Genomic DNA, 18,447 nt, shown 5'->3' with positions numbered 1-18,447 from the left:
GCTTTTATAACAAGTAGGACTATGTACCGATAATGTTCGTCATATGTCCACAATATTTGCTATTTGACGGAATTAAAATCTTTAAAGTGTTACTTATTCAACTATTTGCTATTTGATTTATGATTTACTACGACGTCATAATCTCATGACACTGGAAAATTGTTCCGCTCAAAATATTCTTGCTATTGCATAAATTCTCCGAAAAAGTGGATCCCGCTCTTTGTTGAGTTTCATTGTGGCCTACATTTGTGTCCGTTCAGAATTTGAGATATGGAATATTATGGCGTTGTGATATCATGAAATTGGAAAAAAATGACAGTGTCGCACTTAACAAATTTCGTAAATAATTATCAGACATGTGATATATATGTCAGACATATAAAATAAATTTTTTGTTTAATATATCTTTTATTTTTCTAGTGGAATCTTTCAGGATAGGACTATTAAGCATACTATAGAGTTTAGATTGTCATGTGAATTAAAAGTACCCTGTGAGGCCCCTCTGAAGGCTGCTTGTCCTGCCTGCTTTGTGTTCCAACAGTTAATGTATAACTACTAGACTGTGTATATTCTATAAAGTCTTGTTTGCCTAGCAAACAAAAGAAAAGTACGCAGTATTCAAGAATAAGATCAAAATCCTAATTTATTCATGAAGCAAAATCCCAAATCTTCCCTTCTATGGCAAAAGGTCGTGACTCACTCGCTGCCATCGAATCACCTATCAGGATAGGTGGAATTAATCTGATTTTAAATATTGAAAATGGTAGGTTCCATGTAGATCCTACATGGGTTCCTCCAAATCTGACAGTTTAGATTGAATTCAGTATATATACTAGGTCTATGGGATACCTATGACTGTATTAGGTAAATTCTACACTCCATGGTCCAAAAAGTGTCAAATCCAATGACCAAACCTGTCTTAGTCGTGCTGGCTTTTTTCTTATGAATAGTTCATGAAATATTTTTTGATGGTGTGTAAACACGGATGTTCTATTTATTCGAGTCAATCATTCGAAGTTAGGTGACCGTTGGAGCTGAGAGCGGTGGAAGCAGCAACTATTGGTGAAGCCGGGCCCCGAGAACTCGTCGGCATCGGTTGAGCAGTGCGGAAGGTGAAGTAGGAGGGACATATAAGCCAGAGTGCCATACGCGCCACCCGTGTTGAAAGTGATGTTCTTGGTCCCGACCCTATTGGTGACGTCCGTCGACCATCCGAAGAACACGTCGGTGATTATGCAAAGAGGCGGGCGGCCCTCTTTGGCAGTCATGTCGGAGTGGGAAGACTTCAACTCAAGTGCGTTTTAGATATTGGCGGCAATTGAGAATCATCCATTTGAACCCTGCTACTTCTGGGTGTACAAAACTCCATTTTCCCTCATCTTGTCCTCGATCCTCTTCATTAGATCCTCTATTATCTTCGCAGACGAAGCATCAATATTAATGAAATTAATTCTTGATTATACCATTCAGTTGGCGATGGAAAAATTCATTTCTTGGCCTATTTTATCAACCTGACTTACATCAAAAGGGATCATTTCAAGACATACTAGCCCTCGAGGAAAATTTATTGGAAGGGGAAAATTACCAAAAAAGTCCTAAACATATTCCGATTGTGCCAATTCAATTCTAAATCTTTTTTTTTTAGTCATAAGCTTTTTATTGGCCAAAATTGTCTGGATGGACTCAATTGGCAAAATGTGAAAAAGTTTATGACTCAATTGGCACAATTAAAGGTTTAGGACTGAATTGGCAAAGTGCAATAAGTTTAGAATTTTTTGGACAATTTTCCCTAATTTGAAGTATTAATCTCTTCGATTTGAGAAAATATTCAGTGGTTAGAAACTACACCATGAGTAGCTAACATAGCATGTATGTTTTTGTCGCGACCTACTCTCGTGGTGCACTACCTAGAGGTTTGACTAATGGATTATTAAGTCTAGACTGAACTCAGGCTTTCTCAAGCCCTTACCAATTCACGACTTATGATTCAAGTTCTTAACATGCAAGTCATTTTCAATTTGGAGTTGCCACTAATCTATTTACAGTGGGTCGATTAGAAACTTAAATAAAGTATCGAGAGATATACTTTATTTTTATGAATCAGAGATTATAAGTATGGGGACTTGATTACGCTAGATTACTCTAACGCCATTTCGGTACCTTTTCTTTTCATGAAAATGTTTGAGCAGCCAGCTTGGATTTTATTACTTTCTAACATATGAGGCGATCATGTAGGTGCGCAAACCACCAAATTAACATCCAACAATTAGAGCATTAAATAAGTTGCAGGATAGGGAGAGTTACTTACCTCGAAGAAATGTAAGTATCACCGATTTTAGTTAGAAAATCACATCATCAACCTTAATATGATTTCTAATTAACAAGCAATTTCACTCACTGTATTTTTTTTAGGGTTTCCTCTTATTTACATGAAAACTAACCTATATGCAATGACATACGAAATAGACATGCGATTAAATAAATCTAGCATGTAAGCTATATGACATACGATAAAATTACCTAATTCTAATGACGGGCATATGATGTGTTTTTGTATTTTTCATTAAAATTTTTAATTAAAAATACTTATTATCTAAACATACAATTTTTAAGCTAAGGAAAATTAATCGACTATTCTAGAGAAATTTTTTGGTATTTTTAAATAAAACTTTGAATAATTAAATTACCTAAATTAAACATGCAGTCTATTTTAGAAAAGATAATTTAACCTATTCTAAAGTGATTTCTTTTTGGTATTTTTCATAAAAATTCGAAATTAAAAAATTACCTAAATGAACTATCAAGATTAGAATAATATATAAATTAAACTAGGAAATAAATTATTCTAAATCCTAATTTAAAATTAAAATTATCTTATCTTTCTAGCAAATCTAAATTATTCTATTCCATTGAAAGAAAATTATCTACTCTAAACATGCAACACTATCCCTAAAAATCAATTCAATTTCTACTTAATTTTTTTTGAGATTTTCTTTTAGAGAAACAAATCAAACAAGAGATAAATATCACCATTAAATCAATACTCGCAATTCGTAAGATTTGTCTTATCTTCCTAAATTTAGAAACGATATAAACCAACGATTAGATCCAAGTAGTTATGAATATGGATGGAAGGTTTCTCGTTTGAATTTTGGAAATGGGATAAAATCAACCATTGTATCCAAATAGTTGTGGATAGAAGGAAAGATTCTCCTTGTTGCCGAGTATCGTATCGTATCTTATAGTTAGAGATCATATTATCATCCAAGCACGTTGTTAAGTTAGGAATTTTTTTTAACTTGGGGTGATTTTTAAAATCTCGCGGATATCACACAAATGCCCAAAGGTAACAAAAATTCCATAGAATAAGCAACACCAATCAAATTAGGCAATAAAATATACGAATTGATATTGGATACAATTCTTACATAATTTGTGGATAGTTTCCAAATTTGAACTTGACACGGATCGAGATTGTGGATCACACGATCAGCCAATGGGGGTAGACCAGCAATAGTACGGATTGCAGCATGGTATGGGGGCTCGACAGTGGCGAGGACGACATGGTGCTCGTGGTGACTCGCGATGATCGGCAAGGCTAGCCACAGCGTGGCTCAAGGTAAGGACGACCGGTACAATGATTCTCGATTGGAAACTTGCGAAACAGAACACGATAGGGGGTTGTTCGGGATGGAATAGAACAGTAGTGTCGATGGCGTCGGGCTCACAAAAGCCACGATGGCTCGCGGCTGGGACAACCAAGTCGGGAGAGTAGTAGGTCGTCAACGGCAACGTGAATCAATGAGGCAATAGCTAGTCTTGAAGGGCCTCGAGCATCACCCAAGTAGGTCATGTCACCGAGGCAGCAGCACGCCGAGGCATAACATGGCGACAGCAGGGACAATGGTGGTAGCAGCTAGGGGTCAGCGGTTCTAGGTTCCTTACAGGTTCCATGTGGAACCTGAAACCTACCTGTCGGAACCTGGAACCTACCTTGTCACAGGTTCTTGAGTAGGTTCTAGGGCTTAACATGTTAAGCAACAAAACTAAATAAGTTTGTCATTCACCAAAAAGAATACAAAAGACTAGTTTTTCTGGCATTATGGTTCAAATAAATACAATTAAAATGAGAAGTTATTGTGTGAATCGACACTAGGGGTTAGCGGTTTCATGTTCTGTACACGCTCCACCTGGAACCTACTAATGAGAATAGGTTCCTCATTTTTTGGAACCTAGAATCTACCCTATCACAAGTTCCAGGTCGGTTCCAGGGTCTATCCAGGTTCCATCTGTATTATTAATTAAACAATTGCAATGAATCATCACCTTTAATAACCACCACTTGTTGTTATGATCTACTGACTATAACTTATATTTAGATACACGAAGAATATGAAACATTAACAAGTCATAAAATGAAAGCTCAGACTAGTGGTTCTAGATTATACACTCATTATCTAACACCATGAAATACCGCAAGATCATGCAAAGACATTGACCAAGAAAAGACATAAAAAAACTTGTTTAAGTTTTAGGTTCCAAATTCCAGGATCTATCTACCTAGAACCTGGAACCTACCCGTCGAAACAGGTTCCCTAATTTTTAGAACTTGAAACCTACCTTACATACTTTGGAACTTGGAACTTACAGTTTCCCATCAGTCAAGTTCTCAGGTTTCAGGTTCTACCCTGGAACCATGCTCACCCCTAGTAGTTGCAACTCGTCGAGGCGGTGCAGGGCGGAGCATCGAGGTCAGCTTGGGGCAGCAGCTCGTTGGAGTGGTGCAGGGTGTAGTAAGACACGGCGGCGTGAGGAAGCAGCAGCTCGCGTTGTAGGAGTAGGGCAGTGGAGGAAGCAGCTTGCGTCGCGGGAAAGCAGGGCAGCTGTTGACATCTCATTTTTAGTCGACACGTCACAAAGGTAAAAATTTTGAGATTAATGTTTTTGATCGTGACAGAACTCAATTCTCAACCAAAAAGAGCTATTTAGCATTTGAATTAGCATTATCCATTCATTTTCTAGCTTTTTACATTTTAATTTCAAAAAGTCAAAACGTTGACTTTTGAGTTGACTTTTTGGTCAAACTTTGATAAAAAGTCAACCCAAAGTCAAGATTTAGTTTTTTGTATGAAAAACCCCAAAATAGTGTCAATTTCATTTTTTCACAGCCAATTTTCAAAAAATTCATAGTTTGACCCATTAATTGGCATTTTAGTATATAAGTACAAAAATGTTGACTTTTGGTCAACACTTTGTCTAAAAAAATTGAAAAAGTTCCAAGCCCCTAAATCAATTCTTTTTTACCTTAATTTCACTTTGGCATAATTAATTTTACAAAAATCGGTTTATAATCAACTTTTCCCCAATTTGCGGAATTTGGTTCAAATCAACCAAAAATGAAATTTTTTTCATTTCTGGTCATTTTTTAGGATAGTTTCTTTCACGATATTTGATCTAGAGGTCGTATTACATTCAATTTTCAAATCAATTTTAGAATTCCAAGCCAATGGTGAAAACCCCCAATTTGAGCCCTAATTAGGGATTCCGATTGGTTCTTTATGATTTGCATAATTGAGGCATGGATGAACTTAATTTCTTATATAAAACTCAAATCCAAAATCAATTTTGGGAGATTCACATGAATTTGAGTCAAATTGACCAATCTAGTGATCCAATGATTGAGAAATCCAAGAGTAATTGATCCAATTAGTGCAATTCAATTTGACCCATTCTAGACTAACATCCAATTTGATGAATTGAAGTTCAATTTGGCCAATTAGACTTCAATTAAATTATTTAGTCTAGCTTGGCAATGCAATTTAACTCAAATTGAAAAGCAATTGTGTCAAACAAGTTAAATTTGATCAATTTATTCTTGTATTTCAAATTGGTTCAATCCAATTCGATCAAATTCAATTCAATTGAGTCAATCAATCATGATACGGATTAAATTGCATGAAATTAGAACAAAACTGAGCCAAGAACCGAACCGGTTCAACTGGATCAAACTCGGGTCAAATCGGTCCAACTAGTTCAACTCGATTTGACCGGAATTGAACCGGCCCGATCGGGCCGGCCATTTCCTGGCCAAAATTCCGGTGGTCCATTCCGACCACCTCAAGCTTGGCCAGCCATCTATCCCCTTTATGCCCAAAATTACTAAAATGCCCCTAGTGAAATTAAAAAAATGCCGATATAATCAAATTTTAATCAATTTTCTTAAGGGATAAGCAAATTTCCTTAGGGATTAAGCAAACAATCATGGCCATCCATTAAGAGTGCATCATAGCCTTTCATTGTGCCATGTCATCTATCCTTAGCCCTTAAGGAATATCCTTAACTATTAAGGAAGCAATTTGGGCCGTTTGATCAATTCAAGGGCTAGCATTCAAACTTGGGGGGATATATAAGCTTTTCCCTCCAAATATCAAGGGGGGTTCATTTTTCAGATTTACTTTCTCTCACTAAACTCTCTCTCTCTCTCTCTCTCTCTCTCTCTCTCTCTCTCTCTCTCTCTCTCTCTTGGCCAGGGCTCTCTACCGTCCACGCCGACCGATCTCCGGCAGACCATCGCACCTCCAACATCCCCCGGAGGTTCCTCGAGACCGGGGTAGCCGACCTCCATCGAAGAAGCGATCGGAACTTCCTAAACTTGTTTGATTTTGCTTCTTGTTTATTCTTCTTTCTCGGATTGTTAGCTTACGTCGATCTTATCACGTTGTGACGTAGATACCGAGAGCTATATTTGGCGCCATTCTGGAGCTCAACGGTGGCCAAAATAGCTCGGTTGAGCTCAGCAACTTCATTCAACAAGGTAGGCATTCTTAAATCTTAGTTATGTGAAATCGTGTACCAAGGAACCTGCATGCTTCTAGTGTTAATTTGACCTCGAAAATGTTAGAATCTGGAAAAGTGTTCACCTAGAGAACCAATCTATACTTCCTGAGCTTCGATTTCATAGTCATATGCATAAATTGGACTTCGTTTGTTAGGTGAAAATCACTTCGTAAGTTAGGATCAGAATTTGGAATAATGACTTTACATTATGTTATGGTGATTTCCTGATTGACGTTGTTCTGTTCTATGATTTTTATAATTTTCTATGATCGTTGTTTGAAGAAACTTCATTCATAAAAGTCGTAGAACACATCTAGATCTATCTAGTATAAAAATTTTAGAAAATTCCATGCTGATTTAGTATGTACGATTGATGCTAGAAGTCACGTCATCTAGTTTGTAATAATCAGTTTCAGATCGACCTTTGCATGTTTCACGATTTTTATAAATTTTTGTGGTCATTATTTGGATTATTTTTCACGTAGTTTGGATAACGTTTGTTATTTGTCCCGCCTTTATTTTGAAATCCCTAACAGAACTGGGTCCAGTCTGTCATTCCGAGTTAAATGTTGATTTTCGGAAAAATTGGGCGGGAATTGTGAAAAACGGTTTTCTTGACTTTTGATCCTCACGATATAAGCTTTCTAAAGGCACCTGATTTGCATCATTTGGACATCATTAAGATGATTAATCCAAACTGAATAGAAAGGGTCCGAATTTGATAATAATAACTAAATAAGTAATCCTCTTATAAGGCCTACTTTCCATTGCTTGATTGATTGAGAAACAAAGCCCATGGGCCTAAGTGCATGCTTTATTCATTGTTGTACATGTGATTGCTAAATGTATGTTTAGACCCGATGCATGTTTGGCGGGTAGCTCACGGTGAACACTTATATCCTATTTTAGGGGTTAACCGATATAAGCCATTGTTTTGTGAATGCAAATGGTGGCTCGTTATCGTTAACTATCAATCAATCAATTTTAGATGATTAAGAGAGTGGGTGATTGAAAAGTGTGAAATTCAAAGGCCGATCCCGAGGCCGGTTCTTGAATTGATGAGTTGGATGATTTGTTTACATGCTCGCACTATTGGTTTCCTATGTGTGAATTGAATGTAAAACCGACACCCGTGAGGTGGTCCATGGAGAAGATGGCCAAACAACTTCGAAGATGGTGGCTAAAGACCGATGTCCAATCCAGTCTCAATTTATATACAATTTGTATTACCTGATCATGTCTTGGGTCTTTCTATTCGTGTTGTATTAAACACCCGATGAGTTGTGAGTTTTTCTTTCCTCGCACTTAGATTAACTCATCATTTCAATACCTTGTGTGTTTACTTTACGCATCGCCATTTCAATACAAATTGTTTGATTCTTTTCCTTTTCTAGACTAAGATAGGATTAGTTTAGAACCTAAATGGAAAATACAAAAACAAAATGCATGATCATCTAATGGACTAAGACTTTGGCATGAAAATGGTAAAAAGCAAATGCATGACAACTTAGATAACAACCATGTTAAGTTTAGCGGTACCGAAAGAGCGTTAGTGAAAATATTAACGTAAGTTAGTCCCCGAACCTATAATCTCTTATTTTCATGGAAACTGAAACGAAACTCTCGCGTTTCAGTTGGGTATTCTAGCCGACCCTGACCTAGCCTAGTGGCGACTCCTATTTTGCTAGAAAAGATAAAATCAATCCACTATCACGCGAGGTATAGATTTAGGGAAAATTCACGTTTATGATCAATGGACCGTAAGGATGACCAAAAGATCGATATTTCGGTAAGCCGTTTTTTATGATGTGCCAAACGAATCGTTTCATGAAAACTTACCTCTAAACCCGCTTTATCGAGTTCGGCCCTCGGGAGGTAGGTCGCGACAGCAGCGTCGGAGGTTAGGAGATAGCGTCACGGTCGGGGTTGTAGCGGCTGAGATCGTCGTCAGGGTGGGGTCCTTGGCTTGTCGCTGGTGGGAGTGGAGGAAGCAGCATCAGCTTGTCTGTGAGGATCTCGGCCAAACCAAACTCATTTTCTCTCTTTCTCACGTGTATCACTCGTACATTCTGAGATTATGATTGCCGACCACTCAATTAAGAGGCATAAGTGTGCATTTATAATGTAAACCTAGGTTTATCTCACTATCGCGAGCTTAGTTTAAGCCTTCCTAATATGATGGGCTCTAATAACCTAAGGCTAAATTGTAATCAAACTTTAATGGGCTGAAATATAATCAAATTAAGCTCAACTAGGCTGTCTTGCCTTGAAATTTTTTGGCCGCAATGCCCTCAAGCCTGACCGAATTTTTCTTGATGTGTGGGCCAAATCTATGCAATTGACTTGAGTTTATTGGTCACCGCTGGTTTGATGCAAAATGCAATTAAATTATATGCTTCTAAATTATATGCTATGCAAACTAGTTTTAATGTTTTTGTTTAGGGGTTAAAGATTAATCCTTAATTTTTTATGCAATTAATTTCTAAATGGTTGGTCAAAATTTTGGATGTCAACAGTTTTTTGCTTCCAACCACTCACAATTTGACATATGTTCATGTTGCCACTTCAGTAGCTGACGTGGAAATAAATAAAAATCTAACCTTTTGTCCTCTTTCCTTCTCCTCCATCCAGCCACCTCTTGAAGGATGAACTATGCCAACGACGGAAGGTTCTTTGCTTCGTTGGTGTTACTGAACCTCCGCCCGCCATTGCCACTAGCGAAGTCGTTGGGGCCGCGTCCAAGCCGAGCCACCTCACGAGCCATGGACAAGCAAAGCCTGCGGCCATGGATGATGGGGGAGGAGGAAGACAGAAAACTCAAGACTGGAAGGTTATGGTCATGTCTTCTAATGCCCCAAAACCTTTGGCCGAGGACAAGCCAAGAGACCCACTTTGCTCAAGGCCAAAAAACAGGGGCAAAGAACCCATCTAAGCCATGGACGATGGAGGAACCCTTCCGGCGCACGAGCTACCTCTGGCTTCGTCTTTTTCTTTACTTCTCCAACACCTACAGATCTGGAATCGTGTTAGGGTATAGCGTCGCTCACCCATGGCCATCTTCGCTTTGTTGGCGTAGGCAACTCGGCTTAGATGTGCAGGAGCAGTGCCGGTGACTCTGCTAGTGGCCACCGCGAGGGGAGTTGCTGCAACATAACGAAGTTCTTCCATGGCTGAGGCTGAATAGATACATGGCAGTTTTTTATTTTTCTATATAATTCCATGTCTGCGGACATGTGTCAAATTATGAGTGGCTGGGACTAAAACATGTATGCCATGTCTCGAGCTGATGTGGTAGTTTCTAACCACCGAATATTTCCTCCTCCAACTTTTAGTCTTTTATTTTATAATTTGTCGGTTCTTTTTCGATGTGGGGTTGTGTTGATGCCACATAATATTAAAAAAGTCTAAAAAATGTCACATACACTTTCCATCCAAAGAAAGCCGACTGAATTGACGGAATTCTCCAGGTTCCTTTTTGGTGCAAATTTTAGGACTCAAATGAATAGAGTAAAAGTTTTAAGACATGGGTGCACGAATTATGCAAGCTTTTGGACTCATTTTGGAATTGTCCCAATGCTATAATAACATCAAGGGCAAATAATCACCGGTTTGGAACATTCGGTGACGTGAATCTGCCTTTGTATTTTCCCTTGGTGTATGATATCAGCAAAGTGCTTTATGAGTTCGGAATTTGTCCATCCAAAGTCGGCATCTTCATCACAAAAAAAGCAAAGAACTTGATCACTTTCGCTAAAGTGGTAGAACATATATTGGAGTTTCGAAGAATTGGATTCTAAAGAGTACAGATCTTTTTCAGGGCCCTTAAAGATATTTAAGGGCACGGATGACGAAATTAATGTTTAGCGATTGTTAGTTCTGCGAAAATTTAATTTGATATATAAAGTGACCCGATTCTTGCATTTGTCATTTTCCTGGATATCACTGGATTAGCTTTGGACGGATACAACTCTGTAATAACTCAAGTGGGTCACCTGCAGATATTACATATCCATATTTTGATGCAAATAGAATTTTGGACCAAAGTAAACGTAATTTTAGGGACTATAATTATGTTGGACTTGCTATGTTCGCTTATGTTTGAGAAAATGAGTGGTAGTTGAGCATTAAAAGCTTCGCAGTTTGGGTGGTTGTGTTTGGTGGCGAGATTGTGAATGACAAGACAAAAAGGTTTTTGCTTGGGGTTTCATGTTCACAAACGCTACTTTCGCATCTCCGAACAAGGACGCCATTTGAAATTGTCACACCTCAAAACTCCGTAAATATCGTCCAACACACAGTGTAAGTATTGGACGCAGAATGTTTTCTTGTTTAATACAGGCAGAATCTTCGAAGACAATACTATTAAGCACAGAGGTTTACATTGCATGTGAAGAAAAAGTGCTGCATTCAAGAGAAAGAGGAAAATCCTAATTCTTCGGTTCCATTGCTTGAGGACATAACCGTGACCTGCGGATCTATCCGAGTTGATTAACATGTGTCGAGTGAATCGAATTTCTACTGTTGATTGACTCAGAGGAATGGGAATGTACCGTTTGTGGAGTCACCTAGAACAGTCCTCACAAATTCATCCATGGCCTTCACACTAGACCCCTTCTCATCATCACTGCCTTCTTTCACAGCTTCCCTCATTTGTCCCATCACTGCATTTGCCCTCTTCTTCATCTCCCCTCCTTTTCCCTCCTCTTCCAACACCATTTCGATCACCCGCTTCACTTCCTTGGCTTCGATCCGGCTCTCAACCCCGCGCGTAAGCTCCACGCACACCCCCATCTCCTCGACAATCATCTTGGCATTGTACGCCTGCTCGGCTGCCATCGGCCACCCCACGATGGGCACCCCCTGGCTCAGGCTCTCCATGATTGAGTTCCACCCGCAGTGGCTTACGAATGCGCCCGTTGAGCTGTGTGAGAGGATATCTAATTGTGGCGCCCAATTCCGCACTAGCAAGCCCTGCTTGCTCCCAGTCACTCGGTCCTCGAACCCCGGCGGCAACCACTCAGGTCGGAACTCACCTTTAATATCGAAACCGAGCGGCGGCCTAATGACCCAAAGGAAAGGCTTGCCACTTGATTCCAAACCAATGGCTAACTGCATCATCTGGCTAGCACTTATAGTGTTTTGTGAACCGAAGGATATGTACAAAACAGAGATTGGACTATGTGAATTGAGGAAGTCTTGGCATTTCTCTAGGGACGCTCCAAGAGCTTTTCCCGTATGCTTTTGGAGGGATTTTGATCTAGAGTTGGGAGAGTTTGGTGATGATTTTTGGAGCATGTGAGAAGGGAGTAGTGGACCAATGGCCCAAACAGGGACCTTCAAGTACTTTTTCAAGAGATCGAACCCAAGAGGCTCAATTTCCTCAACTGAATTGCACAACCAACCATCTGAGGTCAAAGAGAGCTTGATCTGAACCTGAAAGAACTTGGACCACTCATCGGTAGTGTCTGCCTCTCGAATGAACCGGTGGAGCTGAGAGCGGTGGAACCGGTACCGTTCCGGAAATCCAGGCACCGAGAACTCCTCAGCATCAGTCGAGCGGTGCGGGAGGTGAAGCCAGAGGGAGATGCAGGCCAGAGTGCCATATGCGCCGCCTGTGGTGAAGGCGATGCTCTTCGTTCCAAGCCTCCTGGCGACGTCCACGGACCACCCGAAGAACACGTCCGAGATCACGCAAAGAGGTGGCCGGCCCTCTTCGGTGGTTATGTCGGAGATGAGGCGCTCTACGGGAGCAGCAAGGGACGCACCTGAGTGGAAAAGAGCCACGATCTGATTGGGTGGCAAGTTCTCGGTGTTCTCAGTGTTGGGGGGCAAGCCGTGATCGGTGCTGCAGAACGGGAGCTCATAGAGACGGATTCCGGAGTCGGCGTCGGAGGGGGACATGGTGGAGCGGAGGTACTGGAGGTTCAGGGGAGTGTTGGCGAGAGTGACGACGAAGGGGGTTTGGCGGCGGATGCGATGGGCGAGGGCGAGGAAGGGGATGAGATGGCCATGTGCCATGAAAGGTAGCATCACTATGTGGCCATGAGACTGAGATTGAGACTGAGAATCCATCGAGTCCTGTGGGTTCCAAGGAAACCTCAACTCAATTCTCTTGTTATATGCTCGAAAAGAATTTGACTTTCGTGGGAAAGGTTGTTTTGTACTTTTGTTGTTTTGTTCTCTTGTGTTCTTTCTGTGAAATCTTTTATAGACAGCACATTACGATGGTTGTCATCTATTTTGAACCCCACAACTATAACATTGTTTCCTTATTTTCTCCTTTTCGATGCACACCACGCTCGACGTATTATCACCGAAAGTATCCCATGTCTCAATACTTAGAATCTTTATGAAATTTTTTTTCTTATGGTTGGCCTGGATGGGGTGCTCAAACGGTTTGTATAGTGACCATTCTTCCCGGCCACATCTCTTTGTGATCAGGCGCATGAGATTATTTTATGGCAAAGTGGGGAATTGCGTCTGCCCTTGCGTTGGGGTCAACAATTTCGGTGCTCTTCTGTTCTTTTCATTTACGTAGGAGGTGACAAATTTAAACCCGCAGCTCGAAGTATCCATTCCACCTAACAGTCTAATGGGTGTAGCACATGGAGCTATGATAAAGCTGACATTTGAAGATAAATAATTGGAAGCACTAAAAGCTAGGTAAGATTGTTTTCTCTTATTAATTTAGGTTGTAATTTTAAGTGCCGAAGATAAAAATAAGAGTATTTGATAATATTAGGTTATCAAGTCTCATTTGAATTATTTTTTTTTTGTTTCATTAACTATTCTATTGAGTTATTATTTTTGTTTGCATCGTTTGCCCATCTTTAATTTTATCAATTTTTTTTTAGAAATCACTAAACTCAACTAGAGTAATCAACTTTTCTCTGACTATGTTATAACATTTGTTTGTCTTGCTTGCCCATTTTTTAAATTTATGAACCAACCTCAATTAGAGTGATAACTAATTTTTTTTCCAACTAAGTTAACAACTAAGTTTGCATTACCAACTCCCGTTGATTTAGTTACCAATATTAACATAATTTTTTTTGGTAAATATCAACTTCTCTTATTCCCAACAAAAAAACATAAGATTCTCTTATTACTTTTCTATCAGGTTACCACCTCTATTTGCCCTGTTTACTAAGTTTTGAAATGTATCAATTATTTTTTGGATATTATCAACCTCAATTAGAAAGATTACCAATTTTTCTCTGATCAAGTTACCGATTAGGTTTGCATTGTTAATGTTAGAGAAAGCGAGTGTCGGGAGAATCGACTAACATGTTCGATGCACTCCAAACCAATTTTCCAGGATCGTATGTTGAATCACCAGCAAACGATGAACGAATCTACTTCACGTTGGTCCGAATACAATCACAAGGAAAGCATTCTCGTTCCACATCATTAATGCCGATTGTCTTCTCGAAGTAGATACGAAATTATGCGTCGCTCTTTGATGAAGAGAGGAGAGAGAGAGTTCTGATTCTTCAGCATTTTCTTATCTCTTGTTCGATGTTTGTTCTGAGGAAGTTATCTTAACTTCCCTTAAGAAACTCCCATCGTGCCTCTTCAAAAGGTGTCTCTCAGACACACTTATAATTAGAGCAAATGGTGTCCCTTGGACACACTCATCATGGGCGGACCGGCGAAATATAACAGTTAACTCGTATTTGAGATTGAGATTGAGATTGAGATTGAGATTGAGATTGAGATTGAGATGGAGAATCATCCATCGAGTCCGGTTGGTTCCAAGAAAACCTCAACTCAATATGTCGTTGTTATATGCTAAAAAGGTACAAAGATTGAGCGGTTCAAGATTTGGAGAAGATGTGAGGCTGCCGTGTGCACGGCTGCTGTTTTGTATTTTGTTGTTGTGCTTGGTTTTGTTCCTTTTGCGAAAGCACTTATCAGACTGGAAAGGCCAATGGTTGTCATCCACTTGAGCCACGCAACTATAGCCAAACATTCTGCCCTCACTTTTTCCTTTTTCAGTGTACAAAATCACGTGCAACATTGCGTCGGACACGTTTCTTGCGAATTAATTGTGGCAGAACAGGCGATTGGGTTGCCCTTGGGTCTTGTACTATCTTTGTTTTGGAGTCAGCAGCAATTGCGGTGCTCTTTTGCTTGTTCTTTCCCACTTCGGTGGTTGTGATAAATGTGAACTCAGCTGCTCGATATACTCATTCTACCTAGCAGTCTCACATGGATTTGACTGGTGTAGTAGATGGAGCCATGAAAGAGCTGCTAACCTTTGAAGATAAATTGTTGGAAGCACTAGATGCTAGGTAAGATTGTCTTTGTCTGATGGTAAGTGTTGAATTAGGTTCCGTTTGTTTCGCGGAAAACATTTTCCTCCTTTTTCAGCGTTTGGTTCGCTTAGAAAAATGAGTTAACGGAAAATTTATGCTTAAATTGAGGAAAATGATTTCCTCTTTCAAAAATTTGGATAACATTTTTCAAAATATGACTAGGTATTGGTGCTTAGATCCGGAACTCTATGCTTGGACACGGGAACCCTAACGATGATTCTCAAGTCCCTGGCTTTCAAGACCAGATCTCCCACGTTCGGGCCCGAGTCCATCGAGGCCAGGCTCGAGCCTCCAATGCCTACGTCCATGTTCATTTAGGTCAAGCCCAATTCTTCTGTTTTATCGCTCGAGGACTTGATTGTGACCTGTGGAATCTATCTTAGTGGTTAGCATAATCCCAATTCTTCTGTTTTGTCACTCGAGGACTTGATTGTGACCTGTGGAATCTATCTTAGTGGTAAGCATGTACTAAGTGACTCGAATTTTTAGCTTTGTCTTATAATTTGACTCAGAGGGACGAGGAGGATGCTCCGTTTGTGGAGTCACCTAATATGGTCCTCACGAATTCATCCATGGCCTTGACACTAGACCCCTACTCACAATCACTGCCTTCTTTCACAGCTTCCCTCATTTGTCCCATCACTGCATTGGCCCTCTTCTTCATCTCCCCTCCTTTTCCCTCCTCTTCTGACACCATTTCTATCACCTGCTTCACTTCACTACAAAAAAACACCAGATTAGCGACGAAATTTACGACGAAAAACGTGGAAAAATCCGTCGCAAATCGAATTTGCGACGGAAAAAATTCCGTCTCTACTCGGTCGTCGCAAAATTTTGCGACGGAAAATTCACAAGTTCGTCGCAAATTTGCGACGAAAAAAAATTCGTCGCAAATTTGCGACGGCACATAGTCCTTCGCAAAATTCGTCGCAAATATTCCGTCGCAAATTTGCGACGCACTTTGTCCGTCGCAATTTCATCGCAAATTTCGTCGCAAATTTGCGACGAACTCGATCCGTCGCAAAATTCGTCGCAAATATCCGTTGCAATTTCGTCGCAAATTTCCGACGAACTCTATCAGTCTCAAAATTCATCGCAAAAATCCGTCGCAAATTTGCGACGAACATTTGTCCGTCGTAAAATTCGTCGCAAATTTCGTCCCAAATTTGCAACGAACGTTTGTCCGTTGCAAAATTCGTCGCAAAAATCCGTTGCAAATTCGTCGCAAATTTCCGACGAACTCAATCCGTCGCAAAATTCGTCGCAAATTCGTCGCAAATTTCGTCGAAAATTTGCGTCGAACTTTGTCCGTCGTAAAATTTATCGGGAATTTCGTCAGAAAATTCGTCGCGAATTTCGTCGCAAATTAGTGACAAACTTTAATGATAGCAAAATTTGGCTTAAAATATTCGTCGCTATTTTTATATCATTTCGGCCATAAATTCTTGTATATATCAATCAAAGGAGACAATGATATATAATTGAAACAGAAAAACGAACAAACCATAAATTCTGACAAACCAGCCACAATGACATATAATTGAAACAAATAACAGAAGGAAAGTTGTAGAGTCTGACATGATACTATTTGATATCCAATCTTACAATACAGTCAAAACATGAACTAAGAGACGAGACAACCATAGAAGACGCAAAAAAACCATATAGAAGAAGACGCGGCTTTGGTACGATGGCAGGACACCAAAAGTAGTCACTTTTGTCGAGACCTGAGGAAATGTCGATACATAAATCAGTCCAGAATATAAAAAAAGCGTTTATGCATAGATGTGGAACTAGGTGTAAAATAACAAAAGGGTTAACAAAAATACGTTTCGGGACGAACATAAATGTTCTTACATATGAATATGAGTGAAATTATGAAAAACCAAGATTATGAAGCAAGCTTACCCCCGATTTTGAGAATTTTAACTAGAAAGACCGGAGAAAATCTTCATCATCATCATCAGCAGCATTCTCGGCATCAATGTGTTGGTCATCATTGTACCCATCACCTACTGGATTGGCTGGAGGTACAGGAGGATCGCCATAGCGATTGATGTTAAGGTGTTGCATAACGACTCTCATTTGTTCTTCCAAGTTATGTATTCGTTCATCCTTCTTAACAAGTAAATTATTCAGACGATGCACTTCTTGGGTCAATTGCTCGTCTGGTCGTGACCTCCTTCGACCAGTCCCAGTGGATGATGAACTTCCAGGACTATTCGGCATGTACATCCTTGATAATGTTCCCATCCCAAATATGTTCCCTTTTTTCGCCCCACCCGTTGCCTCCATCCATAATACCATATTATCAACTGGTGGCCGGGACTCAGGACAATCATCACTACCACTAGCACTGCTCATTAAAAGTTCATCATATTTTTCCTACATTAACAATGTAGATGAAAATAAAATCACTATATATATATATCTACCAAAAATATTGAAAACATTCACGGTTTTCATTATAGTTTACATATAAGCCAAAGTATAACCTTACATACCTTAACAGCTTTTGCTCGATCGCCAGTCCATGTCTTATCTTTCTTTTGAAATGTGCGTTCAAATGTAGCTGCAAATGTCGGTTCCGTCCCCAATTCATGTGCCTACAAAATGTAAACATGAGTAATTGAATTAAATTAACTTATAACTCATTTAACAGACTTACCATTCGTATGCAATGCTCCGCAATGTTGATAGAGCCCCCAGCATATGTGGCTGACCCATCACTAGAACTAGAAGATCGATTCTTCTTATTCTGCTCACAAAGTTGCCGACTCTGTTCAGATGCCCAAAATGTGTTAATTGCCTCCCAATTGTCAGCCGTAAAGAAAGACGGCTTCGCTTGCTTGCTCTTCGCTTTATTCATGACATTTCGCATAAAATCACTTATTTTCTTATCGAAAATTCTTCTCACTTCATTGTCTTCCTCTTCCTCCCACTTGAACTTCCGCTGCAATGAATAAAAACACAAATTGAAAATTATTATGATGATTACATATCCATAACCATGCACCAGACAAATATAGACAGATTTTGTAAAGTTCATGTCGGGAAAAATATCTGGTCCTTTAGGTATTGAAAACTACAGAGTTGTTCTGGTCCCTTTACATCATTCTTGACCATCAATATACTACACCACACTTAATTGGTGAGAAAATAAAATATGTAAAACTTACCTTGAACTCATTCCACCATATTTCTTTCACTTCTTGTGGAACATTTCTGTAAGTAATATACTCTCCCATCCAAAAGTTTCTTACTATTTTGTTCAATTCCCTCACAACAGATG

At 39.6% G+C, this 18,447-nt stretch overlaps 1 protein-coding gene across 1 annotated transcript; it reads right to left on the bottom strand.

The window, feature by feature from the left end:
* Window positions 1–11,093: 11,093 nt before the first annotated feature.
* On the bottom strand, window positions 11,094–13,028 carry LOC130134895 (crocetin glucosyltransferase 3-like). The gene has a single exon (XM_056302773.1). The coding sequence runs from the start codon at window positions 12,907–12,909 to the stop codon at window positions 11,368–11,370; it is 1,542 nt and encodes a 513-aa protein (XP_056158748.1). The 5' UTR covers window positions 12,910–13,028; the 3' UTR covers window positions 11,094–11,367.
* Window positions 13,029–18,447: the final 5,419 nt, after the last annotated feature.

Source organism: Syzygium oleosum, unplaced genomic scaffold (genome assembly GCF_021117445.2).
Source record: "Syzygium oleosum isolate NSW1041296 unplaced genomic scaffold, Sole_v2.1 Sole_v2.01, whole genome shotgun sequence".
NCBI lineage: Eukaryota > Viridiplantae > Streptophyta > Magnoliopsida > Myrtales > Myrtaceae > Syzygium > Syzygium oleosum.
Note: the sequence above shows the minus strand (reverse complement) of the source record. Positions and strands in the feature narration are given on the sequence as shown.

What these genes read in the sequence shown, in the direction of transcription:
- LOC130134895 (XM_056302773.1), bottom strand. Translation starts at nt 12,909, where the DNA reads ATGGATTCTCAGTCTCAATCTCAGTCTCATGGCCACATAGTGATGCTA.